Source organism: Oryctolagus cuniculus, chromosome 15 (assembly GCF_964237555.1).
Source record: "Oryctolagus cuniculus chromosome 15, mOryCun1.1, whole genome shotgun sequence".
In the NCBI taxonomy this organism is placed as follows: domain Eukaryota; kingdom Metazoa; phylum Chordata; class Mammalia; order Lagomorpha; family Leporidae; genus Oryctolagus; species Oryctolagus cuniculus.
In genome coordinates this window covers 26,347,896-26,373,468 of record NC_091446.1, presented here as the reverse complement: position 1 = coordinate 26,373,468, position 25,573 = coordinate 26,347,896, and the positions used below count along the sequence as shown (strand labels likewise).

The window sequence follows — 25,573 nt, the reverse complement described above, 5'->3', positions numbered from 1 at the left end:
TAACCAATCCCTGGGATCCTTGGAATATGGGACATTTTTCAACAAACTCTGAAGTAGCACGACAAACAAGACAGTCAATAGCCTGAAGATCACGCTGAACTTTACACAGGCGCGTATCAACGCCAAAAAATAAAAAGAAAGGGGGATCTGTGGGGAGCAACTCGGACTATACTGTTACTGGAATTAAGACTTATTCTATACATCTGCTCTCCCACCATATGGCGCTGGGAGAGGAGCAAACAGCTTCTACCCAGCTGCCTCTCACCAACTTGACAAGCTGCAGGAGCTGCTCCTGATTGGAGGAGAGCAGCGTGCTCGGCGTGTGGGTAGCAGAGCACGGATTGGTGGAAGAGGACTATATAGGAGGAGAGAGAGGCATGGTGGTGTGGGTTGGTTGGAGAGTGCGTTGGAGAGTTCGTGGGGAAGTTTGTTGCTTCGTTCTTTCTCATTTCTCTCTACTCATTCTTGCTTTGGGAGTTCGCTGTTTACTTATTCTTACTTTACTATAGAAAGGACTTGTAAATAAGGGGAACAACAAGCGTCCGGTCCGGTGCGGCTCCTCCGCGTGCGGAGGAGCAGCAGGAAGATCTCTCTTTCCTCTTCTCTCTGTAACTTTGCCTTTCAAATAACAAATATTAAAAAACCCTTTCACTCAAGCCTCAACAGCCTGGTCAAATGGTGTCATTATCCTCATTTTACACAGGAAGATGCGAGGCACAGAGGACTTGAGAACTTGCCCGAGACCACATGGCTGGCAGCGCTGGGACAGGACGTGAGGACTCCTGGCTCTGGAGGGAGTCTGCACCCTCAGCTCGACAGAAGGCTCAGCAAGGCGGAGTCCAGGGCCTGTCTGCTCTGGGGCCCAGGGATGATCACAAATGCCTCCGTTGTGTCTTCCCAGTCTCAGAGCAAAGGTAAGACCAGCTTCTCCCCTCCTTTCAGAGTCTATCAATGATTACAACCACGACAGTGAAGCTAGCCCATGGCCGAGCTGGGGCCCAAACCCTGTCTGACGCCAAAACCCAAACTCTGAGCACCGAGCACCAAGCACCCTGCCTCCGGCAAGGAATGAGCAGTAACGCGGATCGCATTAGCTCAGTCCAATAACATAGTTTTATGATCGCTGAGATGGAAACAGGGCAGAGCTCTTCCAAGAAAAAACGTAAACAGGATTTCACCAGGACATCAACACTTGCCTAAGAGAACAAACTTACAGCCCTGTTCTTGTGCAACCTCATTTGCATTTCAAGGAGCTGGAGCTCAACAGGGGGCTCCAGGGTGGGAAGGAACTTCAGGCCCTCTCTGCCGGGGCCCCTCCGTAGCCACTTGCGCCCTCTAGTGGTACATCTCAGAATTCCCCAGCTGAGGTCCCTGGAGAAAAGGCATTTCCTGCAGAATGGTGAGCGTCATCTGATCTCTGCAGGTCTGGTCTGGGGAGCCTGCCCCAGCCCCCCTGGGCTCCTGAGGCAGTGCTCCCTTGGGGAGCAACCGCAGCTAACAACTTCCACCTGCTGGGTCGCTGCTCCAGTAACCGGCCCATTTGCCAGTGTGAGGGTCAATGTCAACCTGGCTGGGCTACAGTCCCCAGGGGGTGAAGCCCGTACTGACCTTGAGTAAGGGAAACAAATCCTAAACACTGAGTCTGAGTCCAAAAGCTGAGCGGCCACCGGCTCAGGGCCGGGCTTTGCTAAGCTTCAGCTGTGGACAGCGGCTCCCACAGGCGCCCGCGTTCAGCTTGCCTTCTCCACGACCTGCCCCGCGGAATCCAGACTCCCCTCGGCAGCCCACCTGTGTCAACCAAGTCCTCACACTATCTCCTGTAGCTTCTGCTTCTCTCCTAGGACCCTGAAGGAGACAAACAGGACGGGACATGGGCCAGAGGCGAGGGGATTTGTCCAAGGTCATGTGACAGACACGTGTAGGCCTGACTCACACACTCCCCACCCTACATCCGGCCATCCAAGTCCACCTCACATTACAGCTGTCTCACCACCACCCCCACCTCCACTCTCCTGGCCTCTCCCTCCCCCGCCTCTGTCAATCTACTCGGAACCCTTTAGTGGCTCCTCACCTTGCTCAGCAGGGAGTATAAAGCCCTGCATGCCCCCAGCTACATCTCTGTCCTCACCTCCTCCCACCTCCCCCACCTGGCCCCACCTCTGCCCAGCCCCATGCCTCCTCCTGTGTCACAAGCAGTGAGCCTGCTCCCACCTCAGGGCCTCTGCACTTCCTGGGCCCTTTGCCCGGACTGGTCTTCCCCAGGCAACCATGTCACAAGCTCACTTCCCTCTACCCACTTGTACCTTTCATCTAAGCAGGCTGCAAACTCCTCCAGGGCAGAACACACTCCCGTAACCTCAGCATCTTACATAGCACCTGGCGTACAGCAGGTGCTCGATAAAGGCAGTGGCAGTACCCATCCCACCCCCACCCCGACCTTTGCACATGTGCTCTCCCTAGACTACCAAAGCCTCCAGCTCTCTGCCCCCTAAACCAGAAAAGTACCTCTGCTTTCCAGTAGGTGCTGCCCAGCCTGGGGGACACTCCTGTCCTGCCCGCACAGGGTTCACTCTTCAGAACGCGCCTTCTCCCATCCACCCAACCCCTCAGCAAGTCTGGGTGGAACCTGGTTCTGCCACAAGTCCTGCAGCCCAGCCAAGGTCGTTACTCCTAAGGCAGTGGGAGAGAGGCAGCAAAAAGACACACAGCATAGCCAGGGCATGGGAAGGGAGGGAAGACGTAGTGGGGCAGCCAGGTGTGGAGCAGCATCTGCAAGAAGGTGACAGCAAAGCAGAAACCTTAAGCCAGCCACGTGCAAGACCAGGGAGAGCATTCCAGGCAGAGGGAACAGCAAGAACAGAGGCTGCCCGCTAAGGGGCAGCAGGTGAGCAAGGTGGCTGGCGGTGCGCAGGGTGGGGACGTGTGGGTGTGGGGGCACAAGCAGGCTAAGCCCAGGCTGGGGAGGCAGGCAGGGCCCGGATCACACGGGGCTCTGGAAGTCAGAGTAAGGAGTTTGTTCTGGCTGGGATGGGGAGTCCCTGGGGAATTCTAAGCAGAAACACACATTAGTTGGTAGAGGCTTTTAAGAGGCCTCCCTGGCTGTGGTGTGTAGGGTGGAGGTGGCAGCAGAGACCAGGGAGGAAGCCAGGAGCTTCTAACAGGTGCGATGGTGGAGGCGGGCAGCAGCAGATGCACCTGGGGCTCAGGTGGGCAGGTGAGAGAAGGGCAGAGCCCAGGATGCCTCTAGGTTTTGGGAAGCAACAGGTGTGATAGGGGGAAGGCATGCAGACAAATTCGGGGCATCACTCTGCCTGGTATCAAGGTCACCAGTCCAGCTCCCTGGGAATTTTCTTCCTGTTGACCAACCCCCGCCCCCACCCCAAGCCTGTACTCTGCTCAGTAAGAGTTCTTCAAGGAGGAGCCGGGGCGTTGGCCAGGAGCAGTGTCCACTTTCTCTGCACAGGCCTCTCTGGCTGAGTGACCTGGAGCAGCTCCGTGAGCTTCATCCTGGAGCAGGGCAGAGCCCTAGAGATGGACTCAGTTTGCACTTTGCCAAGGCCTACGGGCAGTCACCCCGCGGAGCCCCATTCGTGACACGGCAGTCCCACGGCCCAGCACGCCACGGGGCTCTGAGCAGCCAAGGAAGAACCACGGAAAGTCCCCAGCACAGTGATGCCCATTCCCTATCGGCGCTAGGACTTCAGGAAGCTTCCTAGTCACAGGCAGTGTTCTAGGCTCACCAACAGCTTACCAAATCGAGACCACGTGGAGGGTGCGTTAGGCAGGGTTCTCCAGAGACACAGAACCCACAGGATGTGTACAGAGAAGAAAAGGGAGAGAGGTATTTAGGGAACCGGCTCATGTGATTGTGGGGGCCTGGTGAGTACCGTCTGGTGGGGGAGCTGGCAGACTGGAGCCTGGGGGCGGGTTGCAGTTTGAATCCAAGCAAGCAGGCTGGTGCCAGAACTGCTGCGCCTTCAGCACTGAGCCTGCTCCCGTCTCAGGGCCTTTGCACTTGCTGGGCCCCCGGGGAAGTCAGTCTTTGTCCAACTGACTGCAGAGGCCAACCAACGCATGTTACTGAGGGTAACCTGCTTCACTCAAAACCCACTGATTAAAATGTTAAATCTCATCCTCCAAATACCGTCAGAGAAACATCCTGAACAGTGCTTGACCAAATAAACATCCAGGCACCGTGGCCCAGCCGAGTGGACACTCGGGGTCAACCATCATAAAATGGGTAAGAGTATCAGCCCTCACAGGCAGCAGAAAGAGGCCCAGGGAGGGTGAGAAACTTGCGCAAGGTCAGAGGACAGAGGCCGGGTAAACTCCTGCTGCCTGGCTCCAGAGCTGGCTCTTTCAGCCACCACACTAAGTGGCCATTAGCATAAGCACAGGAAAGTAAATTAGATTTCTTCCTCCCTGCTTTTCCTGGCCTGAGGGCGGAAGGCAGAGAAATGGGGGAGGCCTTGTTGGGGTGGGAGGAGCCTGGGTGGGGTCCCCCTGGGTGGGGTCCCAGGCAGAGGGAACCAAGAGGTTATTGGGTCCAGCCCCTGCCTTCACAGGGGTAAACTGAGGCCGGCAGAGAGAAGGCCCAAGGTCACAGGGGAAGCAAGGCGGCAACTGGATCAGTACTGGGTCCCAGGGCTGTGCCTGCTGCTTCCGGGGCGGTTCTGAAGCCCTAGGGACAATTCCACAAGAACTTGTTCCATCTGCACAGGAGAGGTGAGGGAACTTGCCAGCCCTGGAGCCCAGGCTCACCAGGAGGCCCAGGGAAGGTGCTTGGGCAGACACACCCCTAGGCTGGCCCCTCCCTCTGCTTTCCACCTAGGGCTGGGACCTGGAGTGGCAGCAGGGGTCCTGCTGCAATCTCTCAGGGGCCAAAGGCAGAAGGAAATGCCCCCTCCCACCCCCACCTGAGACACCCCCGGGCCTGTGTGTATCCCTGGCCAGACACGCCCCAAACAGAGATGCAAAGACAAACATGTCCCAGGGCACACACCGGTCAGGACCCACCCATGTACACAAAACCCTTCAACAGGCACGCCTGCCCCAAAGCAAAACCCAGCGGCCACTTTCCTGTCCCGTAAGCCCTGAGGCAAGCACTTGGATACACAAACCCGACTCAGAAGCACACAGAACACATTTACGTCTACCCTGGTTCTCCTCCCATTAATCACGCAGACACACACAAGAGCCTTGTGCGCAAGACACGGGTGTATGCACACTTCTCACATCCCCTGGGAAGGCTGCCCATGACCCCACAGGTGCGCCTTCCACGCATCAGCACAGCTCGATCCAGTCTGTCCCTGCCCCACATCCCAGGACGCACACAGTCCAAGGGACCAGCCTCCCCCAAATGACTACACCCCGTCCACACCCAGGCTTCTCCCACCCCTGACCCCAGTGGCCAGCGGCCAGCACACAGTGTCCGGGAACTGGCCCCACCTCTCACCGCCTCCACACCCTCGCAAACTCGGGGTGGGCCCTGGCACCGGGTGACTCGTGCACGCCCCCCGCCCCGCGGCCCTGCGTCAATGAGAACGCGCTCAGAGTCTGGGGGAGGTGGGGAGGTCCGCGGTCCCGGCACTGAAAACTCACAGACGACCCCCTTGTGGCGCTGCAGAGCCGGGGGGAAAAGCCCGTGCGTGCGTACCTGCGAACCCTCCCATCACCAGCGCACCGCAGGACCTCGCAGCGACCACTGAGCCCAGGGGCCAGGGACCCGGCAGCCCAGGCCGGGGGCGTCGAGGCGCTTTGCACGCCCCAAGCACCCACCCCCACTGCATCGGAAGCCCGAGGGGGTTCTTCGGGGAAGAAGGTGAAGGTGCGGTATCAAGGGCTTCAGGGCATGAGTTGGAGGGGTAACTAAGAGAAGCGTTGATCGGCAGGGACGACCCCCCCCCAAGTCCTCTGCAGGGTCGGAGGGCGCGTGCCAGGGGCCGGAGAGGAGACTGGAAGGAAGCACGCCCCGGGGCTCCCTTACCTGATTTCCTTTTGGAACTGCCGTAGTCCCTGAAAAAGAAGCAACAAAAAACAGACATGGTTAGGGCCGAGCCGGGGCGCCGGGCTGCGGCTGCGGGGACGCCGCGGGCTGGCTGCGGTCGGCCGGCACCGCGGCTCATGTGATGCCAGCGGCCGGCGAGCTGCGCGCTCCGCAGCCGCACGCACTGCGCGCCGCGCCTGTCCGGGGTCCCGCCGCCGCCGCCGCCGCCCCGCCCACTTGGCCCGGCCGGCCAGTCCTCAGGGACTCCCGGCCCTGGACCCTGGGAGGATGGGAGAGGGCCGGGCTGCTTCTCTCGCACTTGGTAAACAGGGGGACCGAGGCTCCCGCAGGGCCGTCCCTGGAACCCAGGCCCCGCGCGCATCCCCTGGGGCGCTTCCCTTTCTGATTCTTTGCATTTTTCACGCCAGCCCACCTCCTCAGTGTGTCTTCTGCACCGCCCCCCCCCCCCCCATCACAGATGCGTGCATCAGGGCCCCTGGGCACACCTGGCCGGTTTCCTCTCTCCCGGCCCCCTGGCCATGCATGGGTGGGCGGTAAATATTGACTGTAGGCTGAACTGCGAAAGGGACTTCAGAAAGTTACAGGAGAAATAGAATTCAAACATTTTGGTGCAAAAAAGAAAAACCTGAAATCCATATGTAGGTTTTTCATTTTCCATGAACTTTTTGAAGACTCAGCAGTAAGGGCCTCTCTCCCTAGGGGTTAAGGCTGGGGGCTGGGGGTGGAGCTAAACATTGCGCAGCAGCGGTGAGCAGTGAGCGGGAGCCCAGGACTGGTAGCAGGGATTGGAGGGTGAACTCCCAAGGCCAGACACTGGCTGAGATCCTGTCTCTGCCAATGACTGTTAGAGGACCTGGGCTCCTAGCTCCTCCCAGCCTGTCCTGGGCCACTCCCACGCTCGCCCTACCCTCCAGCAAGGCATCCCTACACTCAGGTCAGGCATTTTCCCCACCTGGCCCTGGCTGCTACCTGTGGTCTTCTGTCCTGGGGGACCTGGATTAGGTGAGCTGGCCCTTTAACCAGAGTGGGGGAAGGGCCAGGCAGGACAGGGCTGGCCAGGATCTGTCTGGGAACTGCAAATCCCTCCCATTACCCCTAGCTAGGTCTGCCTGCTGGTGAAGGGACGGCAGGCTCACAGGGAGGACAGCAGGACCAAGCTCAGGGAGACGCCCCAGGAGGTCCAGGGGGGCCTGCACCGTTGGGGTGGTTACGCCCTGGAAGCCAGGAGTAAGGAGTGCCTGCATTCCCCAGAGCTTGGGCTCACAGAAGCCACTGAATCCCAGTGCTGCCAGCGAGGCCCGGGGACCTGCATTCCTCCCACCCCGTCCCGTTTGAGAAAGCCTGTGGTGTCCCTTGTCCCCTTCAGTCGTCCTGGCCACTCCAGGAACAGGGACTGCAGGGTGGGCGAGGCAGAGGAGAAACTGCTGCGTGGAGTCAGGAGGGGGCACCCATTGGCCATCCCACCACTCCTGGCTCCCCGGGCGGCCTTGCCAAGGACCTGCTTGTCTTCCTAAGGCAGAGGCTGTGCCCTCTTAGCGCTCAAGTGTGGGGAGGAGGAGGACAGCATTTTACAGTGACTGGTCCTGCCAGGTGACTTTCCATGCCCAAGGTGGGAACTCATTTTCAGGCTACTGGGGAATGGCACGGCATGGAGGGCGCCGAGGAGCTGCCCTCCCCTGTGCCACCATTTCCTGCTGGACCTGGTGGGAGGAGCCCCCTGGGGTTACATGACCCACTGACCATGCTTCTGAGCTGCCAGTAGCCCAGACAGGGAGGTGGGGGTGGCTTCCTTCCCATTCTGTGCAGCTTTGGGCTGCTGAGCTTGTGGCGGGGGGTGGGGGCAGGTTATCTCAGGCCTGGGAGTTGGAAGAGAGCATGAGTCATATGTCCCAGTACCTCCTTGGTGAAGGTGTCTTGGCAGGGGTGCTCAGCTTAGCCATGGAACATAATCAACTAGACAGCTGGCTGGGGCCTGGCTCCGCCCTCCTGCACTGTCTGCATCTCCCACAAGCCTCCTTGAGGGTTCTGAGGCCCGTCAGCCCAGCGATGCATCATCTCCGCCAGGCCCCCAGCCTCGCTAAGCAAGAACAGGGAGCTCGCAGTGTCCAGGGAGCCTACGGGCATCCTGAGCCGGGGACGCAGTCTCCCCACCAAGGACTTCCGGAGCCTCCCCTGTAGCTGGCGGGCACTCCTTCTAGTCCTGGAGGTGAGAAGGAGCAAAGCTTGGAGAAACTGGGCAACTAGCTGCAAGTCACACAGTGATGGGGTGGGACTGGGACGCATGTCTCGCTCTTAGGCTCACGTGGAATCCCCAGTGGTCCAGCAGCAGGTGCAGGAGAGGAAGGCAGAGCAGTCAGTGGGCTGTGGGCTGCGCTGGCAGGGGGCAGCCAGCCGCGACTGAATGGTGGGAACGGCAGGCAGAGGAATCCTTCACACAGTACCTGGCGTCCAGCCCGAGCAGGCTGCCCTAATAGGAAACCTCTTAGAGGTTTCCGGTTGGGCACCTTTTAGCAAAGCCATTTCGAATTTTTAGCGGTTGCATATGCTGAGTAGCAGCTTGAGTATCCAGTGGCTGGGGCTCCCCCAGCCCTCATAAACCATAAAGGGTTGGGGGAAAGGCATGGCTCCCCGGCCTCCAGCACTCGGTAACTGGCCCTGGCCTGGACAGGACAGCAGAGGCCTCAGTTGGAAACCCGTTCCCTGACAGCTCAAGACCCCTTCCTCAACCTCCTTCCAACCCTTCCCACACTCCTCCTTGCTCCGGGTCTTGTCCTGAGCTGCTGCGGGCGGCCCCTCCCCGCCAGGGACTCCACTCGCGGGAACGTATAGTCTAGCCTGCTGCCGACTGCTGCTGAGTCACCAGCTCTGCAGGGTGGGAAGGAGAGGGAAGGGCAGAGGCATCCCAGAGCCTCACGTCACTGAACAGGCCTCCGCGGCTGCTGGGGACTCGGCTCCCAGCAGGCCATCCAGCTTCCTGGGCAACTGGTCCAGGGTAACAGACCAGTACGGTGACCCACAGTCCCAGGGACACTGGAACATGGGCCCTCCAGGGCTCGGACGGGACAAACTAGGGCGGTCAGTCACCCTCTGGCCTGGGCTGGGCATGGGGTGGGGATCTCAACCCAGCAGTGTGCCCCTCGCCATCTCGACAAGGACCCCCAAGGCCTGCAGTCCTGCCGACCACATGACACAGCGCATCTCTTGGTCCTTCCTCGTTAGGGTGACGTGGCCTGTCTGGGCAAGGGCAGGTGTGGACAAGGGCAGGTGTGTTCCTGTCCCAGGGGCCCACTGGCTGGAGGGTGAGCTCAGTTTATCTGCAGGAAGGACCACAGCAGTGCGGCCCCTCAGGACTCAGGAACATGAAGTGTTCTGCGGGGTGCACTTGTACCTGGACCTGCCAACCCCACCTCGGCTGCTGCCTGCTACACCTGAACCCTGCAGGGCCTCCTGAAGCTCAAAGCAGGGCCTCGGTCCTGTTGGCAGATAGCACTGAGCAGGGGCGACTGCAGCCTCAATCCGGGGCTTGGGGCTTCCCCAGACGCCAGCGCCGAGCCCTGGGCCAGCCTGCTTCTACACGCATGGACCGGCTCAGCTGACAAAAGCCCCGTTTCCAGGGCGACACGGATCCCTGGTACTGGCATACTTGTCTGGACGCCTCCATCAGGACACATCTGACCTCCCAAGGGGTGACCAGCTCTCAGAAACCGAGAGCTGTAAACGCCCTGAGTTCCTATTCTAACTCAACCAGGAGAGCCGGCTTTTCTTTTTTCTCTCTTGGTGAGATGCTGTGCTCCTTCCAGGATGGTTGAAGCCACTGGTGAGGGGGACAGCAAGGAGGGAGAGACTAATGAGAGAGGCAGTAAAGGCTTTCAAAACTCCCATGTGGGGGCCGGCGCTGTGGCACAGTGGGTTAAAGCCCTGGCTTACAATGCTGACATCCCATATGGGCGCCGGTTCAAGTCCCAGCTGCTCCACTTCAATCCAACTCCCTGCTCATGGCCTGGGAAAAGCAGTGGAAAATGGCCCCCAAGTGCTTGGTCTCCTGCACCCAAAGAACCAGAAGAAGCTCCTGGCTTTAGATCTGCTCAGCTCTGGCCATTGCAACCATTTGGGGAGTGAACCAGCAGGTGGAAAGAAGATCTCTCTCTGTGTCTCTACCTCTCTCTTTCAAATAAATTAAAGAGAACGCACATGTTGGCCACATGACCTTGAACACCCCCAAGCGTTTGACCTCTCTGAAGTATAGGTGGAGCAGGTGCTAATCCATCCTATGGATGAGCAGACTGAGGCTCTGAGGGTTCGGGGCCTGTCCAGGCTCCTGAGGCTGAACATGCAGTCCTGACCCAGCACACTCCCAGGAGCCAAGCGGGAGCCCCCAGGGATGGGGCTGCCTGGAGAGGATGCAGCTGGCAGCGGCAGGCTCTGGCTGGGGAAGGGAGGTGGCCACCCTGTGGTCGGGGTTCCCAGAGTGAGAGAAGCCAGGAAGAGCAAGAGGCGAGGGAAGGTGTAGGGAAGGCAGCCGGACCTGCCGGGGCTGCTCCATGGAAGGATCTGGCACAGCTGCACCTCCCCTCCCCTGGCCTCCCTGTCAGTGATGGCCTTGGCAGAGCAGGACACACACGCACCAACTTCCAGCCTGATGTTCTCAGCCTCCTGTCCGCTGGCTGACATTGGCTGCTCGGCCCAGGATGCCGCTGGGAAGCTGGAGAGGCCGGCTGGGTGCCAGACGGCTGGCTTGGCGGTGACCTAGAGAGCCAGGTGGTTGCGGAGGACATGGGCACTACCTAGAATACGAGGGCTGGTGGGGAAGGTTTGCAACCTTGGCCAGGACGGGGTCGGGGGGCGACGTGGAGCCCTTGGGGTGTATAATGATTTTGATGTTGATCACTGTTATCCACCAATATGCACTTTTTAAAGGTCCTGATGTAGACAACCACGTTAAGGCCTGCACGGGCAGACACAGGAGCAGCACAGGACATGCTCCTGGCCCGCAAGGTGTGGAAACAAAAGCACATGGTACAGCGAGACAGCGGACATTCCAGGGCAATCTGTGCCGATGACAGGAGTGGTGGCCCTGCAAGTGCGAGAGAGGAGAGCAGCCCTGGTGGCTCACAGGATGTCCCTCGTGGCTGCTTGGAAGCAGGAGCCTTGAGAAAGCTCCAGAAGCTTCCCAAGGAGGACAGGGCTGACCTGGGGATGGAGGGGAACGGCTGGCCGGACAGGCAGGGAAAGGCCAGGCATCTGGCAGTAAAACCCCGAAAGTTGCAGAATGAGGGCTTGATATGGAGGAACCTCCCTGTGAAGAGGAGAGACAGACAGACGGGCGGGAGGCAGGCTGGCAGGAGTGTCAGCACCCAGGTTCTGGGCCTCTTCCAGCCAGGGCTTCTCAAACAGGCAACGGCCCTTTCCTGAGCACTGACGTCACTCACGGGGCTGCACCTTTTTTTTTTTTTTTTTTTTTTTTGGACAGGCAGAGTTAGACAGTGAGAGACAGAGAAAGGTCTTCCTTCCGTTGGTTCACCCCCCAGATGGCCACTACGGCCAGCGTGCTGCGCCGATCCAAAGCCAGGAGCCAGGTGCTTCTCCTGGTCTCCCATGGGGTGCAGGGCCCAAGCACTTGGGCCATCCTCCACTGCCTCCCGGGCCACAGCAGAGAGCTGGCCTGGAAGAGGGGCAACCGGGACAGAATCCGGCGCCCCGACCGGGACTAGAACCCGGTGTGCCGGCGCCACAGGCGGAGGATTAGCCTAGTGAGCTGCGGCGCCGGCTGGGGCTGTGCCATTTTCAAAAGAACGGACGAGAAACGGGCAGCAGGTGGCTGTGCCCTGGGTCAGGTGTCTGTCTGTCTGCGTTGTGACATGAACTTTCTTTCATACCAGGGCAGGGAAGCTCTAAGAATCCCGCAAGTTCTCCTGGTCCCGAGACTACCTGGAGCAATACTGAGATTTCGAATTCTCCTTGAGACGAGATGGCGACTGGGGCATCCAGTTCCAGAAGCTGAGTGCGGGCTCCGTCAGCACGGGGCTTGGGGTCAACTGAGGTCTGTGGCATGTTGGGGGTCTTTCCACCCCTCTCCGCCCTGGCAGGGCCTCTGCCCTGGCTCTGGCCAGCCTTCGCACGCATGGTCTGGCGAGGCGGCGCCCTCCAGGCAGGGCGGACGGAGGGGGCATGAACACATCTCTTTGCCTCACTGGTGCCGCGCTCTCAGCGGCTGGACTGAGGGCCCTGTGTCCTGTGGAAAGCCCTCCATTCTCCGCAGAGCTGTGTTTTCCAGGATTCTGAGAATGGACCCCATTGTGACCATGTGGACAGTCCAGAGAGGCCAGATTCCTGCCCTGGGTGAACAAGCTGAATTCTTGGGGACAGAGGGGGTCTCGGGCCGCCCTCCTGGCTGTGTCCCAGAGAGGCCAAGCACAATGGCTGCGGTCACAGACTCCAGAATGCCCCTGGGCGTTTCGCTGGACTCTTGAACACCCCAGAGGGTCTCTGCAGCTGCTTCATCCACAGCAAAAAGACAAAGCACTGTGTCTGTCTGCCTGCCTGCTCCGGCTGATCCGGCTACTCTGGGCAGAGGCCCTTGGTGTGTCTCCCACGTGAGCACAGGCTCCACCTGTCCAGGTCTCAGAGCACAGAGCTAAGGGTGGGTGGGCTCCGCCTGTCCAGGTCTCAGAGCACAGAGCTAAGGGTGGGCGGGCTCCGGCCTGACGCAGGTGTCTGGTGCTCTGCTGCCTGCACCTTGTTGCCACAGGGGATGAGCAGAGGTCCCAGCTGAGTCGTGGGGGCTCCGTGGGGTTCATGAAAGCTCTGAGTGCCCCTGACCCACGGAAAGGACCCCCAGCCCAACAGCCGAGGTGCACAAGAGGGGCTAGATTTGAGTGGGGATGGTGGCTGGAGTAGGGGAGGTGCCCACTGGCCCACCCTCCTGGCTCGGACTGTGGGAGACCCGGCTCCTTTGCTTAGAATACCAGTGTAGGACCAAGAAAACAAAGACGAGGTTCCCACCCATGTGATTCTCAGACATCCCACCCAGGCGCTGCTGACTGGCAAGGACTCTATGGGAGGGGAGGCGAGTGGAGGAGGGGCCGAGACAGAGCTGGTTTCCCAGAGGCAGAGCGAGGCTTGGGCCTGGAGCTCCTCCTCAGGCCACCTGCGACCCTGCTTCCCACCTTCCAGATTACTGCTGGCCCTGGGGCTCCTTGCGCTTCCGGGAGCTGCACGCCAGACCTGGAGAACCACGGCAGGACTGGCAGCAAAATGTGGTGACGAGGTTCTCAGACAGATGGGCAATGAGGGTCTTCCATGTGTGGAAGTCTTTTGTGTATCTCTAAGTCCATCTGTCCATCCACCCATTCTCCATCTATATATCCCCCATCACCCACCATCCATCACCCATCCATCACCCACCATCTATATTTATCATCTATTCATCCCTTCATCCACCTACCCATCCATCCACCATCATGCATCCTCTGTCTATTCAGCATCCATCCATCCGTCCATCCTGTCTGTCCACCCATTCTCCACCATCCATGTCTTTGCTGAGGGGCTGTGGTGGACCCAGTCTTGTGCCCAAGGCAGAAGGGTGCAAAAAGACACAGTGCTGCCCTCAGACAGCACACCCTGTAGTTGAGGAGATGAGACAAACAGCCAGGAAAAGAAACCACTCGAATCACTTGGTGATTAGGTGCTCCGACACGACACGTCATGGGACACAGCATGTAGAAAACCCAGGACAGGGAAATCGAGGTCAGGAGAGGCTGCCTGTGAAAGGGAGGCACAGGAGGAGGAGGAAGACTCAGGAAGAAGGCAGGGAGGAGGACTGAGGTGGGAGGGGGTGTGCCCTAGGGGAGCAGAGGCTCAGATTTCAGAAGGAACCCTGGTGGTGCTGCAGCGGCAGAATCCCCCTGGAAAGTGGGGGCCTGGTTTCCCCGGACTTGCTGCAGGGGAGACCAGTGTCAGAGGTGAGGCCACCCACACAGGGTGCGTGTGGACAGATACCCTGGCCCCACTGCTGAGCACACGCCTCTGTGCCGCTCCTTGGCTGCGCCCCCTCACTCCCAAGCCCTGGCCTAATTTTAAGCTGGGGCTGGGAAGTAGGAGGCTGGGCCAAGGGCTCCCAGCTTCCCACAGAGGCCCAGGAGCCTGTCCAAGGCCCAGCTGTGCTTGTTCCTGCCTCGCCTCCATGGGAAGGGGGACTTGGAGCAGGGTGTGGGGGCCCAAACTTCTCCCAGGCACCAAGGCCACCCACACCGCCTGGACTGTCGTGGACTCCACATCACAAATGCACAAGCATGCAGCACCCAGACGTGCCAGGCCCTGGGATGTCAGGAAGGTGCCTTAGCCCCATCTTACAGACAAGCTCAGACAGGGGAAGTGCCTTCCCCGAAGTCACACAGCTGGGAGGGGAGGCTAGACTGGGGATGAGAGACAAGTGTGCTTACTGCAGGCCCCTCTCCCTCTCTGTCGTGTTTCAAAGCCCTCGAGGCCCACCTAGGGGCCTCCTCCAGAAAACGCAGGGATTGTGGCCCCCAACACTCGGTGACACCCTAACTGCACCTGCCTGGTAGAATTCACTGGGATGGCGGAAGTGGCCTCTCTCTCTACTGCCCAGGATGGTGGGCACTAGACCACTGTAGCTCTCAGGCGCTCCAAATGTGACTACTGTGACTCCAAAGTAGAATTTTATCTTTTTTTTTTTAAAATGTTTCTTTATTTTCATCTACTTAAAAGGGAGAGAGAGAAGAGATACCTTTCTACCATTGCTTCACTCCCAAAACACCTGCAATAGCCAGGCCTGGGCCAGGCTGAAGGTAGGAGCCCAGAACTCCATCTGGGCCTCTCACGTGGGTGTCAGGGGCTGAGGAACTTGGGCCTCCATTAGTTGCCTCCCAGGAGCATCAGCAGGGAAGTGGAATAGCCAGGACTCACAGCATCCCACACAGCAGCTTAACCCTCTGTGCCGCAACAGCTGCCTTTGAGGTAGAATTTTAAATTGGCTTTAATCAAGATTTACACGTAAAGGTCTGGGGCCAGTGCTGTGGTACCAGCGCTAAGAGCCACCTGCAGTGCTGACATCCCGTATCAGAGCACAGGTTCGAGCCCTGGCTGCCCCGCTTCTGATCCAGCTCCCTGCTGACACACCTGGGAAGGCAGTGGAGGATGGCCCAAGTCCTTGGGCCCCTGCACCCATGTGGGAGACCTGGATGGAGTTCCAGGATCCTGGCTTTCCCTTGGCCCAGCCCTGACCATTGTGGCCATTTGAGGAGTGAATCAGCAAATGGAAGATTGCTCTCTCTCTCTCTTCCCTTCAAACAAACAGACTCAAAGCTTAAATAGCCACAATAGCTTGTGGCCACCTTATTGGACAACACTGTCTAGAACAGTGGCCAGACTCTGACATTCCATGGCGAGAAGTTCATTCAGCTCAGATGGGGAGTGTGTGTGTAGCCGCTTGGGTTCCAACTTCAGCTCTGCCAGGCAGATCACCCATGGTGTGCACCTCCACTTAAAAAATGAAGAGGCGGCACAGCACCCCCCCCACACACACACCTGGGCTGCAGGGCTGATGCAAGCTACCACACACAACGTACCATGCACAACACACCTGCACCTCTGCCTTCACCCACCAGCCACAGAGCTATGCTGCAGGCCAACCCTGGACTCTCTAGAGCATCCAAGTCCCAAAGGTGACAGAACCAACCAGGGCAATTGGCCAGGGCCAGAGGAGGGCACTGAGGGTAGAGACCAGAAAGGTGGGTGAGGCGGGGGCTGACTAGGGGGTGGTGCAGGATGTGAGTAGCTGGGCTGGAGGCCTCAGTGGGGGTGGCTGGGGCTCAAGGTCAAAAGAGACCCAGGCTCCTGGGGCACAGCCACCTTCTGAGACCACAGGCTGGGTGGGGGTCCAGCCCTATGGGAACCACTGTTCCTTCTCCTTCACCTACCCCAGGCTGCCAGGCCTCCCGGGGCCCCCGGCTGATCCCAGGCAGCAGGAGTGACAGCCAAGCCTGGCCCCTCTGCCGTTCCAAGAAGCTGACTTAATGAGGCTACTCCACAAAGGGGCAAGCGGCCGCCACACTCCGCACAGCGAGCACTCAACATGCAGGACAAAGGGGCTCTCAGCCAGCGGCTTGTGTCCAGGCAACTTGGGGTGGCTCCTGTGCCAGCCCGATGCCTGCCAGCTGCTGCCTCCGGAGCAGAGCGACGAGGCTGTCCACTGAGGGGCCTGAAAGAGCCCAACCCGGGGCCAGCCCTGCAAGGGTCCCACAGCTGCGATCCAGGCCTGGCTCCGTGTGAACAGGTAGCATGGCCAGGGCAATGGCAGCTCTCTGTGCCTCAGTTTCCCTGACTAAAAACCCAGACCCTGCTGTGCCTTCCTGCCACACCTTCCTGCATCTGCGTCAGCCCCGTGCAGTCGCTGCACACCATGACACCTGCTGTGGGTCCTGGTGGCCAGCTCGGCTGCCGCCTCTACCTCCACCCTCCATGGTGCGATGGCTGCTGGGCTGCTGGGGCCTGGGAGCAGCCTGAGCCCTTGGATCTCAGAGCATGGCGGGAAATGCGGAGTGGGGAGCGGAAGAAGGGAGAAGGCAGGGGCCCAGGCCCTGATGGAGGCACCACCGAGCAGCCCTTCCCACCCTGAGTGAGTCCTTCTTTCCCAAAGGTGGGGGACAAATAACACTATTACTACTGCTGCTGCTGCTGTTATGAATAACAGCTCTGCATTTGTCAAGCATTGACATTATGCCAAGCACCAAAGGGTGCAGCTCATGTGGTTCTCACAACACGCTTACGTGGTCAGTTCCCTCATTAGGGTCCGGTGCTGTGGTGTAATGGGTGAAGCCACTGCCTGCAGTGCTGGCATTCCCATATGGGCGCTGGTTCGAGTCCCAGCTGCTCCACCTCTGATCCAGCTCTCTGCTATGGCCTGGGAAGGCAGTAGAGATGGCCCAAGTCCTTGAGTTCCTGCATGGGAGACCTGGAAAAAGCTCCTGACTTCTGGCTTCAGACTGGCCCAGCTCCAGCCATTGCAGCTATCTGGGGGTGAACCAGCAGATGGAAGACCTCTCTCTCTTTCTCTCTGCCTCTGCCTCTTTAACTTTGCCTTTCAGATAAATAAATTTTTAAAAATTTGCTCATTAACTCATAGGCCATTTGCTCATTAACTCATAGGCCATAATTTGAGAGGCTTGAGAGACTGACAGGTGGAACCAAATGGAGAGCTCCCATTCACTAGTTCACTCCACAAATGCCTGCAGTGGCTCCTGGCTGGAGCTGAAGCCAGGAGCAGGAAACTCAATCCAGGGGCCAGCACTGTGGCATAGCTGGTCCTGTGGCATAGCAGGTAAAGCCACTGCCTGCAGTGCCAGAATCCCATATGGGTGCCGATTCAAGTCCCAGCTGCTCCTCTTTCTATTCAGCTCTCTGCTGTGGCCTGGGAAAGCAGTAGAAGATGGCCCGGGTCCTTGGGCCCCTGCATCCGTGTGGGAGACCGGAAGAAATTCCTGGCTCCTGGCTTCAGATAGGCCCAACTCTGGCGGTAGCAGCCAACTGGGGAGTGAACCAGTGGGTGGAAGACCTCTCTCTCTCCTTCTGCCTCTCTGTAACTCTGCCTTTCAAATAAATAAATATTTAAAAAAAACTCAATCCAGGTCTCCCACTTGGGTGGCAGGGACCCAATTACTCGAGTCACCACTGCTGCCTGGAGTGCACGTGACTCGGGAGCCAGGGGCTCTGGTGCGAGATGGAACCACCCTGACTGGCTACTAACTGCTAGGCCAAATGCCTGCCCTTATTGTCCCTACTTTCAGAGTAGACATGGAGGACCAGAGAGAGCATGTACTTTCCCAGAGTAACACAGCATGAGTGATGGAGACGGGATTTGGGGACACGCTGCCCCCATCAGATGCTCAGACCCTGACCACCCGCTGTCCACTCTCCACTTTGTGAACAGTAAGGACACAGGGAAAACGCAGACAGAGAAGCCAATTAGGAGGCAGCGGGGAAGAGAAAGGTCAGGCAAAGGTTAGACTCAGGACCGGAAGTACCAAGACACCATCAAGTTGCAGCTAGGTCCCTATGGAGCTCACAAAGCCAGGCCTGGAGTGAGGATGGCCAGCCCTGGGGCCAGCCAGCAGGAAGAGGAAGCCTGGCAGGTGGCCCTCAGCACAGTGCTGGTGACCGCGGGCCCGGGAGCTGCACGGGTGTTTATGATGCCAACGGCACGCCTTTTCCAGAGTGGCCATGCTAAGCCATTTCCTGGCCTGCTCCGTGCTGGTTCTACTACAGGAGCGGCCACTCAGTGAGCACACGGCTGGGTCCGTAGCGCGAGGAGAGCCTGTTTTCACGCAGGGCAGGCTGCAGTCTCCAGAGAGGCTGCTGGTTCTGGGGTCGGTGACCCAAGGTCCCTGCTGTCCTGGGACCCGCCTCCCCTCGACTCCCTGCCCCGCCCCATGCACCTGCTGACAACAGCCAACAGCACACCTGGCCCTAGCATGGCGCTCTCTTCCCTTCCCGAGCAGTGCTGTTACTCCCGCGCCCTTGCTTGTCTGCTTCCTCCCCTGGACCGCAGGCTCCACAGGGGCAGGAGCTGCAGGCGTCTGGTGGTGCCTGGTACAGGGCTGGGCACAATCTTTGCTGAATGAATACACGGATGCCTGACCATGGACAGTCAGGCTCAGGGCTGCCGGATGGCACAGGGGGCTGGCCACACGCCCTGGCATCACTCAGTCACTGCCTGGCAGAAGCCTATGCCCCTCCCCTGTCCCCGTGAGCCCAGTGGAGGTGCCACTTGCCCTAGGAGGCCCTCCCTGGTGGTTATAAACAGGACCTGTGTGACGACCTCACACTCAGTGATGGTCTCTGGCACCTTGGTCAGTGCAGTTTTGTGGAAGGACACAGGGAGCTGGCCTCCTCCATGCAGGCCATCCTGATACCTTCAGCTGGCCCCAACCTCGGGCCTTGGGCGGCAGTCAGATCTGTCTCCACAGGGATAACAGCCCCCTGCTGGCGGTGGCCAGCCTCTGGCCACTCCATTCCATCAAGCCAAGAAGCCAATAAGCACGTGCTGAGCACCTGCCAGGCGCCAGGCCTGGGGTTACAGTTTTGAGTAAAACCCTGGGAGGCCGAGGGCAAAACAACCAAACCAGCCCAGAGCTGTGAAGGAGAAGGCAGGGTGAGAGGCAGAGAGCGCAGGGAGGTGAGGCGCCTGGGGGCAGGGCAGGGGCTGCAAGGCTGGGCACTGAGGCCTGGGAAGTGGCCAGAAGTCACGGGAGGCAGGCGCAAGTCGGAGGTGTTGAACTCACGGCAGTTCCTGGGGCGCTCCTGGGCTAGTTTGGAGGTGGCTGTGGGGAGGGCAGAGTAGGGCACCGGCGCCCCGGCTCCCCTGGCCCTGGTGCTGGTCCCTGCTAGATCAGGCTGTGGAGGCCCCCCCCCGGCCTGCCCAGCGTCCCGCCCTCACAGGAGCCTGCTGCTGTCACCCCCCCCCCCAGAGAAATCGAGTGCCCATCTGCTCCTGAGATGCGCTTCCAGGGGATTCCCGAGAAAACCCCACCTCTCCTGGCATCACGTCCCTGTCCTGGTCGGGGTGTCCTCTGCCTGTCCACTGAGACCCTTGGAGCCGCCAGGACCCAGCAGTGCTCAGCACAACAGGGATGGATCTGGGGCCATGCGCATCCTCCCTGCTTGGGCTCCCGACAGGGCTGCCCCAAGGTGAGACACGTGCATGGGGGCCTCTCCCATCCAGACGGGCGGCAGGCGGAGGTGCTCCCGGCTCTGAGCCATCAGTTCTCTGGCTTGCAGGAGAGCCTGCCCCCGTCTGCCTCCATCAGCCCTGGCCCCAGCACAGCCCTGCTGCCTGGCCTTCTGGACAGGGCAACTGGCCCCTCCTCCCCGGCCACCAGCCAGGCTCCTCCTGCAGTCTCCTTTAGCGTGTGATGTGGGCCTCCAGCCACCAGCACTGGGGATGCACGAAGACTGGGGGACGCTCTAGCAATGCACTGGGGGAAGTTCCGAGAGCCACAAAGAGCACTGGGCTTTCGGCCTAAGAACCTAGTGCTGGTCTTGTGGTACAGTGGGCTAAGCCACTGCTTGCAATGACACTGGCATCCCATATCCCAGCATTCCACACTGAAGTGCCAGTTTGAGTCTCGGCTTCTCTGCTTCCAATCCAGCTCCCTGCTAATGAGCCTAGGAGCTGGCGCCGTGGCTCCCTTGGTTAATCTTCCACCTGTAGTGCCAGCATCCCATATGGGTGCCGGGTTCTAGTCCCGGTTGCTCCTCTTCCAGGCCAGCTCTCTGCTGTGGCCCAGGAAGGCAGTGGAGGATGGCCCAAGTGCTTGGGCCCCTGCACCCGCATGGGAGACCAGGAAGAAGCACCTGGCTCCTGGCTTTGGATCGGCACAGCGCCGGCTTTAGCAGCCATTTGGGGAGTGAACCAATGGAAGGAAAACCTTTCTCTCTGTCTATCTTATACTGACTATAACTCTACCTGTCAAATAAAAAAAAAAATTTTAAAAATGAGCCTAGGAGAGCAGCTGCAGCTGAGTGATGTGTGGGGAACTCTGGGCTCTGAAGGCTGGGGCTGGGGAACACCCCACCATCACCCCCAGGTCCCGCCTCTGAGAGCGGCCAGGATGGGAGGAGAGGCTGCTTCACGGTGCCCTGTGCAGCTGTAAGCTGGGCAGTGCTTGTGGGTGTGGGCGTGGCTAACCAGGCCTTCACGAATTCTGTGTGTCCTGGAGGGACCCAGCTTGCACACTGGACTGCCAGGTACTAGGCCACATACTGGCTTTGCAAGTTGGTGATTTCTCTGTGCCTCAGTGGCTTCAACTGTGCACTGGGGGTAGGTGACCATACGTGTTGGATGCCAACTAATATATATAGCATTCCTCCCCAGTGAGCATTCAGGAAACAAACTCTCTGTAGCTTTCCACGCCTCCCAAGAACCCATGTCACCCCTCCTACTGTCCCTGTTCTGTTCCTGGGGGAACACAGGCCATTTGCCTCTCTTCCCCAAACCCCGGCTGCTTTAGCCATCTGCCAGCCCAAGGGGTGTGCAGTCCCGGCCTGGGGTGTGCAGTCCCGCAGGAAGCCGGGCAGGTGCTGAGCTGTGGAACGGCCCACGACTGACAAGTCCCTGGGAAGGGCGGCGGCGGGCTATGGGCCTACGTGTGGGGAAGGAGTGCTGAGTGGAGGTTGGGGTAAGAGGTCGCCCCCTGTGACCCACAGCTGGCCTGTAACTCCAGGGCCACCTGTCTCCCAACTGCCAAGCTCCTTCTGGGGAGCATCCCCAGCAAGAGGGGAAAATGACAGCAAAAAGCCCCAGGGCCAGCCGGCTGCTCCCTGCTCCCTGCTCTCTGGCCAACAGCAGGGCTCAGGTACACCTGTAACTCACGCTGGGGGAAGCTGGTGTCTGTGGCTCGGCCCCCTGTGCTGCTGCCTGTGGCTGTCCAAGAAGCCTGGGGCGGTAACTGCTCCTTGCTGCAGACCTTGGGAGCCGACTTCCTGTGGCTAGGGAGGAAGTTCAAGGTAAGCACCCCACTAGGCCCCTGGAGCCAACAGGTGCAGAAGAAATAGGTACCATCCCCCTCAGCCAGGCCATCTGTGGACCACACCCCAGGACAGGAGCACTTTGGGCACAGACAAGAGCAGCGGCCAGAGCTCCCAGAGGGCCTAGAGAGCAGAGCAGCACTGGGGTGGGGCAGGAACTGAGTCTCTGGAAGCAGAGATGCTAACAGGGCACGGTGGAGCGGGAAGCCCCTCTGGGATCCCCAGGGGCTACAGCCATGTTCTAGAATTGGACTGTGAGGTGTTAACTGTGGCTGTATCAGCTTAGAACAGGCAGCCTTTATAGTATACAAATGGGCTGCAGCAGGCCGTATCAGAGCCCCTAAGCAGTGGGCCAGGCTTTGGCCACACCTGCCCCTCACATCAGTGCCTCTTGGTGGGGTATGGCCACCGGCAAGCCCGTCTGGGTCACAGTCCACAGGTGACAAATGGGCCATGCCGCTCCCTCTGTGGTTCAGGGAGACGGGGCCAGCTTCTCTGGGTGCTTCTGAAACCAGCCTTCCTGCTGGGCCCTGTGCCTCCTGGGAAGGGCTGCCCTGCCACCCCGGGGGGTACCCTGAGTCTGCTAACTTCTCAGGGAAAGGGAAATGGCAAGGTCAGAGAGACCCCTAACGTGGCAAACGCCCTCCGCCGTGCCTTCACCAGGGACGTGCCAACCAGGAGGTCCTGATCCAATAGCCCTGACCTTCTGGGCATGGTGGGTCCCCTGGGCAAGGGTCAAGGGCATCTCTCTGCAGCATGCCCCTGCATGGTCAGCGGCGGGGAGGCAGGGGGTGCACCTGGAGTTTTAAAAGTTTAGCTTCCAACAGTTAGTGGCAGAGAGGTGGTAACTTAACCAGTCTGAGCCCAGGCTTCATCAGCAGAAAGGCTCAGGAACCGCCCAGCAGTGTGCTGATGGTTATACAGTATAAGCTACACTCAAGGCTCCAGCCCCGCAGCCAGTCTGCTGGCTCTGGCCAACGAGCGGGCAGGTGTAATATCCAATGTTGCCACAAGGTGGGGCCAGAGGTGCACAGAGCCCATGGACTGAGTGACTCGAAGGGATACCAAGTCCCAGTGCCTATAAGTCCAACATATTACAGGGCTTGTGAAGGGTAAGGGGTCCCCCGATCTCCAGACTGCCTGTCCCTTCCTCACTAGACCGTGTCTATGAATGACCCTCACTGTCACAGCTGTCAGCCCCACCCTAGACCCTCATTCTTGCCTACTTGCACCACAGCAATAGCCAATGGGTCCTGGTAGGACCATAGCCAGGAGGGGATCTGAAGGCCTCTGAGGTCTGCCCCCTGCCCCGATGCTCAAGTGTATCAATGGCTCGTGACTGCTCAGCCCATCTTCCCCGGGGACACCCTTCCACCCATGCTCTCCCGGGAGACAGAATCATGCAGCATCATGAAACTGCTGCCACCTCCGACTCCGGCCTGCACTCCTCCCCTACCACTGCCCCGGGGCAGCCAGCTCTTGCCTCCACTTTGGCTCAGATGCCATCTCTTTAGGGAAGGCTGCCTGGATTGCTGACCAGGCTGGTCCTTGGCTGCTGACGGCTCGGCACCTACAGTTGCTTGTTCCACTTCTGCCTCTGTTGACTGGGCAGCTGTTGTGAGCCCCATTGTACAGACAAGAAAACTAAGGTTTGGGGAGTTTGCAACAGTTGCCAGGCCTCAGGGCAAGTGGGCGAGGAGCCAGGGCTCCCATCAGTCCCTGTGACTCTTCTTTGCTCCTTGCAGAGCCAGTGGGGCCCCTGCTGGTGCTGCACTGCCCTCACACCAGCGTCCCCCCCAAGCAGGCACTGAGGTGAGCCCTGTACACCACTGTGGTCCCTGCGCCTCCCACCTGCATGCCAGGAGAGGGAGCCTGGTCTGGGAGGCTGAAGGCCCTGGCTGTAGGCTCAGCTCCTCCTGGGGCTTCCCCGGGCAGGTTACAGAGAGCAGTCATGATGAGGTAGGGGACGCTGAAGCCCACGAGGACCACAGCACAGCAACCAAGCAGGCCTGGGGCTCTGAGCAGGGCTCCTCTCCAGCTGCAGCCTCCAGAGGGCGCTGTGGGCCTTGGGAGTGAGAGGTGGGCAGGTAAGGGCCTGCTGGGCACCTGCACACCAGGACCATCCCCCCTGGGGCTCACGTCTTGGGGAAACACAAAGAACACAAGCCTGAGAAAATAATGAGGACCCTGTAGCCCCCACACATACCAGGATCTCCTCCCCTGCCAGCTCCCTCCCATGTCTGCTTGGGACACTGAAAATTCTGGGCACAAAAGAGAACCATCCTTTTCCCCAGACATGGCCCTCAGTGCCCTCTGCCCTGAGCCAACACAGGCGAGTTTGAATCCAGGTCCCGCCAGCCTGCCCACCCAGTGTGACGGCCAGGCTTGTGGAAGTCCCTTTCAAGTGGTGTGGACACTGCCTCCTGCCCACCTGGGTTGAAGGCGGCCTGGTGGGTGGGCAGGGGTGCTTACATAAAGCGCCTCACTCCTGCCTCCCCCAGCCCAGTCCCCCAGGGGACCTGCAGCCCCTGGCTCCTGCTGGCTCTCACCACCAGCATAAAGGGGCTCCTTGTGCAGTGGCTGGTGGCGGGGTGCTGCAGGGACAGCGTGGCTCGGGTCCCTGGCCAGAGAGGAGCTGAGCAGAACTCTGCCCAGCATGGGGTGGGCAGCTCTGTACCACAGCTCCCAACCCACGGTGCCTCGGGGAGGAACAGGAGATGAGGTGCCAGCAGGGCACTCGGGGACAGAGGGGTCCGCAGCAGCCCTGGTGAGGACCCCCGAATGGAGAGGGGCTCGGTGAGACTCAGCCCAGCCCCCACCCACAGTTCCATCCACCTCAGTCATTAACCTAGCTCCTCTCTCCCTCCCTCCCCTCCCCCTTTCATTTGAGAGGGGAAGAAAAAGAAAAATGAGAGAGAGACACAGACATAGAGACAGAACTCCAATGCACTGGCTCACCCCCATATGCCCATAATGGCTGGGACTGGGTCAGGCTGAAGCCAGGGGTCCGGAACCCAATCCAGGTCTCTCACATGGGTGGCAGGGACCCAAGTATTTAAGCCATTACTGCTGCCTCCTGGAGTGTGCATTAGCAAGAAGTAGGGTTGGAAGTGGAGCCAGGACTTGAGCCCAGGCACTTTGATACAGGACTGCAGGTGTCCTGAGCCGCATCTCAACCACTACACCAAATGCCTGGCCCCACCCCTTTCCTGGGCAGTTCCTCTGCACCCAAGCCTGGGCTCTCGAGAGGGGATGACAAACGGGAAGTCCCACTCACGGAGCGTCTGTCTTGGGCGGCATTTGACATGCACAAGACCCTCACAACCGTCCCACAGAGCAGTACCAGGGGCAGGGCTGCCAGGCTCCACCTGTCTCCCAGACTCTGCTTCCCCAGGGGACAGGCAGCTATAGCCACCCCAGTTTGCCACCAAGTCCTGGGGGAAACAAAGGCTCCGGAACACTGGACAGGAGGGAGGGGAGAGAGCTTTCTTGAATCTGTATCCCCACCCCAGTCCCTAATTAGCTGCCCGCCTCCTGCCCCAGCCCTCCTTCCCGGGAAACCTCCTCAGTGACCTGGAAGTCAGCCTTCACCGCAGTCCCCAGTCCCCCCTGATCCCCAAGCCCAGCACTCTAGTGGAGCCAGCTTCCTTGGAAGGTAGGTAGCACCCCTGCCCCCGCCATGTCCATGAACACTGCAGGTGGCAGGGGTGTAGGGGGCTGGGCCAGCGGCTTTCCCAGCCACACTCCGGGCCTCTGGGCCAGAAGGAAGCTGGGTTCTAGCAGGGCTACGGCAGGGACAGCTCTGTCACAGTAGAGGGCGGCTCTGTGGCCCTGGGGCTGAAGAGCAAAAACCAGTTTAGCAGGGCTCGCCTCTTCCCTTGCAATTTCAAGAATTTAACCAGGGACAGTCAGGGCCTTGAGCTGAGAGGGGGCAGCAGGGAGCAGGAGACCCTCTGGACTGTGGGCCACGTGTGCCCGCTGGGGACGTCCTGGCTGGGAGCTCCCAGGCTGGCAGTGGGC

General features: G+C 59.6%; 1 protein-coding gene across 4 annotated transcripts in view; it reads right to left on the bottom strand.

Annotated features, from left to right (window-relative positions):
• SH3PXD2A (SH3 and PX domains 2A) overlaps positions 1–25,573 on the bottom strand; it is a 232,798-nt gene that overhangs the window by 76,207 nt on the left and 131,018 nt on the right. For 3 of the 4 annotated variants that reach the window (XM_002718709.5, XM_002718708.5, XM_008270470.4), the window contains exon 6: positions 5,987–6,015. In XM_002718709.5, the coding sequence (XP_002718755.2) occupies positions 5,987–6,015 (29 nt within the window). Of the gene's footprint in view, positions 1–5,986; positions 6,060–25,573 lie in introns of those variants that run through there. The other variant, XM_051824141.2, reaches the window with a different exon arrangement.